General features: G+C 38.1%; 1 protein-coding gene across 1 annotated transcript; it reads left to right on the top strand.

Moving 5' to 3' along the window:
• Window positions 1-1,120: 1,120 nt before the first annotated feature.
• On the top strand, window positions 1,121-5,648 carry LOC143546963 (protein CHROMATIN REMODELING 35-like). Its single transcript, XM_077038501.1, has 5 exons — window positions 1,121-1,679; window positions 2,444-2,815; window positions 3,246-3,401; window positions 3,501-5,281; window positions 5,370-5,648. Exons 1-5 carry the CDS (start codon window positions 1,122-1,124, stop codon window positions 5,374-5,376), a joined length of 2,874 nt encoding a protein of 957 aa, XP_076894616.1. The 5' UTR covers window position 1,121; the 3' UTR covers window positions 5,377-5,648.
• The last annotated feature ends 4,064 nt before the right edge of the window (window positions 5,649-9,712 follow it).

Below are 9,712 nucleotides of genomic sequence, written 5' to 3'. Positions count from 1 at the left end.
GACGCTGTCTTCCTTGTTTTGTTTTCTTTCTTAAGATAGACGCTATTTTCTCTTCTTCGTTTTTTTAATTATGGGTCAAGTTGCTCACCCCTACTTGTGATCACACTATGTATAGCTTGTTTAGTGAAAAAAAATAAAGGAAAAAGAAAAGAAAATCAATCAATCTTCCTATGGAAGACATTTGGCATATATATATATTGTGTGTTTGCTTTTGCTTTATTGTTGGCATCAAACTTCACCCAACCCCAAAGGCCACCTCACCAAGCTGAACCCAACCCCTTTCTCTCTCTGTCTATCTAATTCTTCTGCTCTTCAATCACGATCATCAAATCAAGCTGACTTGGCCGTTGTTCATAGCCAATGTAAGTCCTCAATTTACTCAATATTTATTTAGGGTTTCTAGTTCTACCCCTCAATCGAGGAGATGTTTCGTTTATATAAATAGATGTCATTTATTCGATCATGTTTTCTTACATTACATTACAGTCAATTCAATGGACATCGAAGACCACCGGAACAACATCAACACGCATTACACCACTACCTCCTCCTCTGGTACCTACTCTCATCACTTGCTAAAACCCTATGAAATAATGCTCTTATGTTTTCTGAAATCCCTAATTTTCTACTTTTTAGGGTTTCAAATGGTAATCAACTCTAATCACTATCATATGTCAGCTATAGGGATGAGATCGGTACCGTATTAAAAAGTTTGGTATCCGGCTGTACCATTGGAAATACCGAAACCGAAAACATGAAAAAGGAATACCGGTACTGGTTGTGTTTGGTCGGTACTGGTATTCGGTAAAAAAGGCTCATCCCAGCTACATCTTTCTTTCAACTTCATATGTTTGTATCGACGAAGTATGAAACTATCCTCATTGTACTTCTTCAAGTAGTTGGTCAATAATAAACATTGGGCTTTCATTATTCGATATGCTGTAGCAATCAAGCTTTTAGAATTCTAACTTTCTAAGATAGGTGTAGAACATGCATCATCGGCCAAAGTTGGAATGAATGATCTTTGTGCATGTGTTCTTTTATTATTTATTTTGTAGTGTAGCAAAATTCTTGTAAGTATAGTCAAGAAACAACGCAGGCCAAAATCTGCACGCTCAATCATGTTAGATTTATGGTTCGAGTTCAACTTTGAAGGGTACAAAGTTCTCACTATCTATTATTGTTTCTGTATGTTTGTTTCAGGAACATTTATGGGAGTATTAACCAACAGTAAAGAAAGTGCATCTCCAAGCCCACAGTACAGTTCGTACGCATATGATGCAAAAAAGCCAAAGAGAACTATTGACTATACTAATCCATTTGCTATTAGAGACTGGATGCAAGAGCTTGATTCACCTGAATTCGGGTCTGTTACAAAAGAAATAGCAGATCTTCGTTTGTATAGAAAACATATGTTGGGGCCTACTTTTAGAAAGTTTCCCTCACTTAGGGCTGATTTAATGGAGACAAGTTCTGTGAAAACTGAAATTCTCGCCACAAATCATGTGGGAGATATTGTTATGCATGATGCTGCTAATGTTAATGGTATAAATGCGCCAGATGCTGTTGTTAATATTGAATCGGATGATGATGAAACCACAGTCGGAAGGCCCTTTCAACCGTATCGAGATGTGGTTTTAAGCAAACCTGAAGGGGAGTTTTCAATGAAACAGTTTTTGGTAAGTTGTATCGACTTTTTGGTTTGTTTTAGTGAAGATCTGGTATAACTTTTCATGTGTTTGTGATGGAAACTGTTACTGATCAAGATTTATGGCATGCTTACCTGTAAAAGAGGCCAAATGGATGGGCTGGTAAGATGCCAAAACAGGACGGATCGACCCACTACCCATTTCGTCCTGTATTATATTTTTATGAATAATTGTTATATCAAGTCTCTACGTGTTAAATTTGAACAAAGTTGTGAATTTTTTATAAAAAAAACTTAAAGCTGGTGCATCCAAATTATTTTAAGAAACAAGGATGAAAAAGATATAAGCCATGTGAGGAAAAAGATAAACACTTGAGTATAACAATCGGATATATCAGTTCCAAGTTGTTTTAGTGCACAATTTTGTTCAAAATTAACATCTAGAGGGACTTTTCGTGCAAAAAATTGAGATTTTTGTGTGAAAAAACCATGAAGTATGTTGTTTTTTCAAAATGGTATTTGACCTTAGAAAGAACTAACTAATTTGTTTCGAATTAAGTGAATTCGATCGGAGGTTGCAAGCATAAATTACAATCTAATTACATGATTCACCTTTTTACTAGTTTTCAGATACATTCATTCAACTTTATGGAGATACGATGACCTATCTTTTTGATGATTTGGCTGAAATGACCATGCCTCTAATTAGTGTTCTGCAAAATATTAATTTTGATGTGAGTTAATATAATGTTGTATTTATATGATGTGTCATGTGTCGGTTTCCTCACCATGCAGGAGGGAGATTATGCTCAAGGTCAAGCTTCAGGTGGGAGAGGAGGTGGTGGTGGTGGCGGCGGCGGTGGCGGTGGCGGTGGCGGTGGCGGCAGTGGTGGTGGACGAGGAAGAGGAAGAGGGAAAGGGAAAGGGAAAGGGAAAATAGGAAAAGAAATAGGAGTAGAAGAAAAACAAACAAATATTGTTATTGGATCAACAGATATACAAGACAAGAATGCTGATAATGATGTTGATGCTGAAAAGAACCATGATAAAGGTGAATATGTTGGTGGTGATTCTGATTCAGACATGGAAGGAAGCGATTCTGATGCCAATGCTGATGGTTTAGCTGACATATGGAAAGAAATGAACTTTGGACTAGAGTCCTCAAAGGTACACATTTATGTTTTATTTGCATTCTCACACACCAGGTTATTAAATTCAAACAAAAGAATGAGAAAAATGCTTATAAAGTCAACTGAAAATGAAATGGTCATATTGGCTGAACGGGTCAACACGTTAACGATCACCTAATGTGCTTTCAGACACTTTCAATGTTCTAAATCGTTTTACTTGAAAGAAATTACATTCTTGTTTTAGTAATATACTTTTGTGATGATATTTTATTACACATATTATTTACAAAATTCAAGAAACAGTGGACATGTTTTCTGACAGACGGTCCAGCATGACCCTTTTTGGCCTGCCCATAAACACAACCCTTTTTACCCAAACTCGTTTAACCCATTCTCCATCCCGACCCATTCTAAAAGTTACTTCAGGTATAAGTTCAAGAAGTGTAATTTCTTTTTATCTCTGTCAGGATGCTGACATGGACCCTTCGGTCACCGAACACGCAAAGGTAGACGAAGAATGTGATCATTCATATATACTAAAAGACGATATCGGTTACGTTTGTCGTGTATGTGGGGTAGTCGAACGGAGTATTGAATCCATTATCGAGTTTCAGCGCCCCAAGGTAAATTTACATTCTTCATAGCACATGACAATATTACATTGTTATATTCATTAGCATCCCACTTATGAGATTATATTATTGTATGTCATTTGAATTCAGACTGCAAAGAGTACGAGAACTTATTATACAGAAGATCGATCTGATAAATTCGGAGACACGTCTGGTGCGGTTCTGGATGGAGTTAAAACACCAGGAAAAGATTTCTCTGTGGTAGAAGTATCCGCTCATCCAAGACATAAAAAGCAAATGAAGCCACATCAGATTGAAGGGTTTAATTTCCTCATCAGTAACCTAGTTTCTGACAACCCAGGTGGCTGCATCCTGGCCCACGCACCAGGGTCCGGGAAAACGTTCATGCTTATTAGTTTCATCCAAAGTTTCATGGCTAAATATCCTGATGCAAGACCGTTGGTGGTCCTACCAAGAGGCATTCTAGCCACGTGGAAGAAAGAATTTAAAAGATGGCAAGTTGAAGACATACCACTCTTTGACTGTTATTCCCAAAAAGCTGATAACCGGGCCCAACAACTTGAAGTGTTAAAAAAATGGGCCAACATGCGCTCCATACTGTTTCTTGGTTACAAACAATTTTCCACCATAGTATGTGACAATGACAGAAGCTCGGTTTCTGTCACCTGTCAGGAAATTTTAATTAAATTTCCATCACTTGTGATACTAGACGAAGGTCACACTCCAAGAAACAAAGACACCGATGTTTTCACATCAGTTGAAAAGGTTGAAACTCCAAGAAAAGTCGTTCTTTCCGGAACACTCTACCAAAATCATGTCAGTGAGGTTTTCAACATCTTAAACCTTGTTCGACCACGGTTTTTGAAAATGGACGGTTCAAAATCTATAAAAAAACGTATATTGAGTCGAGTGTCAATGGAAACACGAAAAAACCTTTCTAAGAAGAGCACTGATAGCGAGTTTTGTGAGCTGGTTGAACATACATTACTAAAGGACGAGAATTTTAAACGAAAGGTCAGGGTTATTGAAGATTTACGTGAGATGACGAGAAATGTTCTTCACTACTACAAAGGGGATTTCTTGGATGAGCTACCAGGCCATGTCGATTTTTCGGTTTTTTTAAACCTTAGCCCGAGGCAAAAACGGGAAGTTAAAGATTTGAAAAAAATGGCGAGAAAGTTTAAAGTCAGTTCTGATGGTAGTGCGATTTACGTCCACCCGGATTTAAAATCTCTTGTAAAATCCACAACTACCGACAGAGACAAAAACGATGATAATTTGAAAAAAATTGATGCACTTTTGGAGACTTTAGATGAGCGAGAAGGTGTTAAAGCTAAATTCTTTCTCAATCTACTTCGCCTTTGTGAATCGAATGGTGAAAAGCTTCTTGTGTTTGGTAATTATCTACTCCCTTTACATTTTCTGCTAAAGTTGACCGAGAGAGTCAAAGGCTGGAGCTTGAACAAGCAAATATTTTTAATAACCGGAGATCACGACAATGATGTACGAGAAGTAGCAATGGATGCGTTCAACAACACGCCTGATGCAAAAGTGTTTTTCGGGTCGATTAAGGCTTGTGGGGAGGGTATATCATTAGTTGGAGCTTCTAGAATAATAATATTGGATGTGCATTTGAACCCGTCTGTGACTCGTCAAGCGATCGGTCGGGCTTTTCGGCCCGGTCAGGTGAGGAAGGTGTATACTTATCGGTTAATTGCCGCGGGTTCTCCTGAGGAGAAAGATCATACCACATGTTTTAGAAAGGAGTCAATTGCTAAAATGTGGTTTGAGTGGAATGAGTATTGTGGTCACAATGAGTTTGAAATGGAGACTATTGATGTTAAAGATTGTGATGATGAGTTTCTGCAAACTCCATGGTTGAATGAAGATGTAACTGCATTATCTAGAAGGTAAGTAAAGTTATTCCGACTCTTTGGAAATAACTGATTATTAAATATATTTATAGTCTGATTTTACTTTGTCATGTGTTTTGTGTAGATCATAAATGGTGAGGAGGCAAGCTCTGTTGATATTTATTTACTTTAGGAATGTTAATTGTTGATGTGGTCGGGTCGGGTCGGGTCGGGTCAGGTAAGTAGCTTGTAGGTTAGTAATGGTGAATCTAGATGTCATATACTTGACTGGAAGTTGATCTTTTTTGGGGGTTCACATGTTTGGTATCATGCCTGCAATTTCTGAAATTACAATAACTATTTGCAGTTTGCTGACATCTTTGAAATTAAATCATTATTTATGTAGGGCTACATTTATATTGTTCATTTTATAGTTTTACTATTTGGTTATGAAATTATAAAGATTATTCACTTTGCATTATGTTTTCGCCACCTTTAGTAATGCAACTAGTGAGTAATGTATAGAGACGGTGTGACTAATTTAGTAAAGGATGAGTGTACATTCAGTAAATGTAACAAGGAGAAGATGCATTTGGCACAGCCCTATGGTGATAATGGCCATCGTTACCATCCTTCAAGAGGATGTGCGACAGGTTTTCGAGGAAGTCCATGCCCCGAGACATAGGACATACCGGTGGCACAAAGACATATGATCGCCTACTATGGGCCAACTATGGAGATAGATTTAGCAACATTTGTTAAGAGGTGCAATGCTTGTCAACTGCATGGCATTATTGCAATATCATAAATGCTCTAGTCGTGTAGTTTCCTATCAATTTCAAACTTGTGCCCTCGGTTTCATCCCCCCCCCCCCCCCGGGTGGAATAACCACTCGCTTGAGGGGGAAATGTTACATTTTGGTAGTGACAAAGTGGCTCATCAAATTAGCAGAAGCAGTTTCACTAGGCCAGGACAATTCTCCTTCAAGTTGAGCTAACGCACTTCTCTATGCAATTGAATTTTGGGCCTACTCCTTGAGATGATGGGTATCAAATCTTGTCTTAGCCGCCGAACCTAGGCATGTTCAAAACGGTTTGGGACTAGGAACCGGAACCGGTTCCTAACCGGTTCCTATATTCAAAACCCCCTTTTAAACCGGTTCCAGGCTCGAACCGGTTAGGGAACCGAACCGGTTCTCCCACCATCGGACCCCTAACCTATCTAACCGGTTCTTACAGGTTCCTGTACCGTAACCGGTTCCAACCGGTTACAGTGTAAAATTTTATTTTTTTTTTCGTTTTTCGTTTGCGATTTGGATTCTAAACTATGATTCGTATTTGTATAACATGAAAAATAAAAAAAACAATTAACATAAAAATAAACAATTAACTGATGAAGAATAGACAACTACTGAAGATGTTTGCCACTGAAGACAACTACTGAAGGTTGCCACTGAAGACAACTACTGAAGGTTGCCACTGATGAGGAATACTCATCAGTGGGAACATTCATCAGTTGCAGAGTTTGTTGTCACTGATGCAAAATATGAATCAGTGACACATCAGTTGCAGAGTTTCATCAGTTGGAACATCATCAGTTAAATATGTAACCATTGTACAATGTAAACTTGTTCATTGGATTTGCAATACAAGTGCATTTAGTTTTTTTTTTTCGTTTTTCGTTTGCGATTTGGATTCTAAACTACGATTCGTATTTGTATAGCATGAAAAATAAACAAAACAATTAACATAAAATTCATTTTATTTACTTTAAGAAGTTCAAAAAAAAAAGGTTACATGTTTTAAAATCTTCAAAAACAAACTAACAAAACATTAAACTTATAAATATAAAGTTGTGACATATTATTTCTAGAAAAGCCTTCTTGTTCGTCGTAATTATTGAGCGGCGACTTCTTCCTCGGAATTACTTGTAGAAATGCCTTCTTGTTCGTCGTGCACTCGAACATCAAGTGGTGTTTCATCTTCGAAAGTGGTTACGTGTTGAATACGATCGATTGAGTCCAAGTGATCCTTTAAGCAAATGCACATCTCCACCGACTCCGAATTTAGTCTTGTTCTTCTCACCGATATTACCCTGCCACTAAGAGAAAAAGCGGATTCCGAAGCTACCGTAGAAGCTTGGGCGGTTAGTAAATCACGGGCCATGGTGGCAAGAATCGGAAACTCGGTTTCCTTTACCTTCCACCAAGCCAAAACATCAAAAGTGCCATATTCCTCTTCGGATAAACCGGTAGAGTAATCATTTGCACTATACCTTCCTAGTTCGCTTGAAGGGGTGTTACCCCTTTGTTTTTTAGCCGTTACGTTGCGAACGGTGTTCATAAGGTTAATCATGGGATCTCGTACTCTAGTAGCACTTGAACTTGATGAAGACCCCCCCGGCATAGGCATGTGTATGTTTGACCCATATTTATTTAAATAAAAGTCATACATAAATTTAAAATTCAAGTTAAAATCATTTTTTGCCTCTGTTGAAAAGTTTGGGTCAACTTCATGCGTATCTAAGGCTGAAAAATTTCGTCTATCACACATTCAACCCCCGTAACATTTAACATTGGGTTTAAAGCGGCGGCGCAAGTAAAAACCGGTGGCAATTCAAGAAAGTATTTTTTTAATTTAAACTTCATTGGTAATATGATGTTTGAAAACATTGGACTTTTATTTTCAAATTCTTTAAGATTGTTAACGATTAAAAATAACTCCGAAAGAACCAAGGGACTTGTCGGATAATACGTTCTCGATAGTTTCGTAGTTGATGTTTTAAAAACTTCAAGAAAAGTCGATAAGTCATTGATAATTTCCCATTTCTCATTTGAAAAGGGGATTGCCAAATCATTCTCGGCAAGACTAGAATGAAACATTTGTAAAGTTTCTCTTTGTTTCAAAGCACTTTGAAACATTATGCAAGTGGAATTCCATCGATGAGGTACATCCCAATTAGCTCCCGAAACTTTTCTTCCCGTATCTTTACAAAATTTTCTATATTCCATTTGTCTTTTTTTACTTTTCTTAAAAACTTCATGTATCATTAGTCTAAAATCGTTTATAACCGATGTAACCTCATCCGAAGCAAGTCCGTCTTGCACGATTAAATTAATGATATGTGCAACACACCTTGAGTGAAAAAATACACCATTGCAAATCGGCGTATATTTTAATTTTAATTTATCAACCGCCGATGTATTATTCGACGCGTTATCAAATGCCATTGAAAATATTTTATTTTCTAGTTTATAAGTTTTTATAACATAATCTAAAATTTCAAACAAATTATCTCCCGTATGTGGATACTCAAAGAGTTCGAAAGCAATGGTGCGTTTCATCATTTCCCACGATGACGGGTCTACCCAATGAGCGGCGACACAAAGATAAGATTCGGGTAGACCATGTGGAGCCGACCAAACATCACTAGTTAAGTTTATTCCCGTATTTATATTTTCAAAATATGCAATTAGTACCTCTTTGGCATTCTTCCACAATTTTAAACAATAACGTTTAAGAGTATGACGACTTACGTGAGTGTATTGTGGTTGAAGCGTATCTCGAATCATGGCGGTTAAGCGAGGGTTGTCGAAGTGGCTAAACGGCAAAGCTTTTTGAATCACAAACTTCGCCATACGATCTTGAACTCGATCAATTTGGTATGTAAATATTCCGCCTTCACTATCCATTTGAGTTTGTTGCGAATCGACGTTCTTTTTCAACGCCTTGCAATACGGTTTTTCGATGTGTTTCTTCAAATTTGAATTCGAAAGTGGGTTTAAATAAATCCCACAAAACTTGCACCGAGCCTTCAATGAATGGTCACTCAATTCAACCAAATCCCAATTGCACTAAATCTCTTGATTACGATTATGAGGTACAATACGAAGAAACTTGGTTCGGCGTTGGAACCTTGACCAACCGATGATTGTGAGGCAGCCATAACAACAAATATGAATATAGAAGAAGAGAAAACAAGAGATTAGAGAACTCAAAACGTTGTAATAGCGTTTTTTTGTATTTTTTTGCGTTCGGGTTTGCGTTTTGAGTGTTGTGATGAACCCATGACACCAAATACAGTGGGGTGCTTGGGGGAGCCAAAAAACGGCTATTTTTGACCCCAACGGTCAAAAAACGGCCAAAAAAACGATTTCCAACGGCTATATTCGATCCAACGGCTAGAACCGGTTAGGAACCGGTTCCGGATGGTTCGGTTCCAGAACCGGTTCCGGTTCGGTTCCGGTTCCTACCCGCCCCCACTCAGAAATGCAAGAACCGGTCACGGATCATCGGGTTGAATCAGATAGGGTCCGGTTCCTACAAAAAACGGGTAGGAACCGGTTCGGGTCCTGTTCGGGTCCACCGGTTCGGTTCCAGGAACCGGTTTCGTTGAACATCCAGAACCTAGCCTAGATTAACCCATCTCATATCAAACCCAAAACAACCCTTCATATCTAGAACGTCCTTCTGAATGTTTTTTAATACA

Source organism: Bidens hawaiensis, unplaced genomic scaffold (assembly GCF_021521415.1).
Source record: "Bidens hawaiensis isolate Kalapana, Puna unplaced genomic scaffold, B.hawaiensis_p1.1 tig00014524_1, whole genome shotgun sequence".
NCBI lineage: Eukaryota > Viridiplantae > Streptophyta > Magnoliopsida > Asterales > Asteraceae > Bidens > Bidens hawaiensis.
This window is presented reverse-complemented; position numbering and strand designations above follow the sequence as displayed.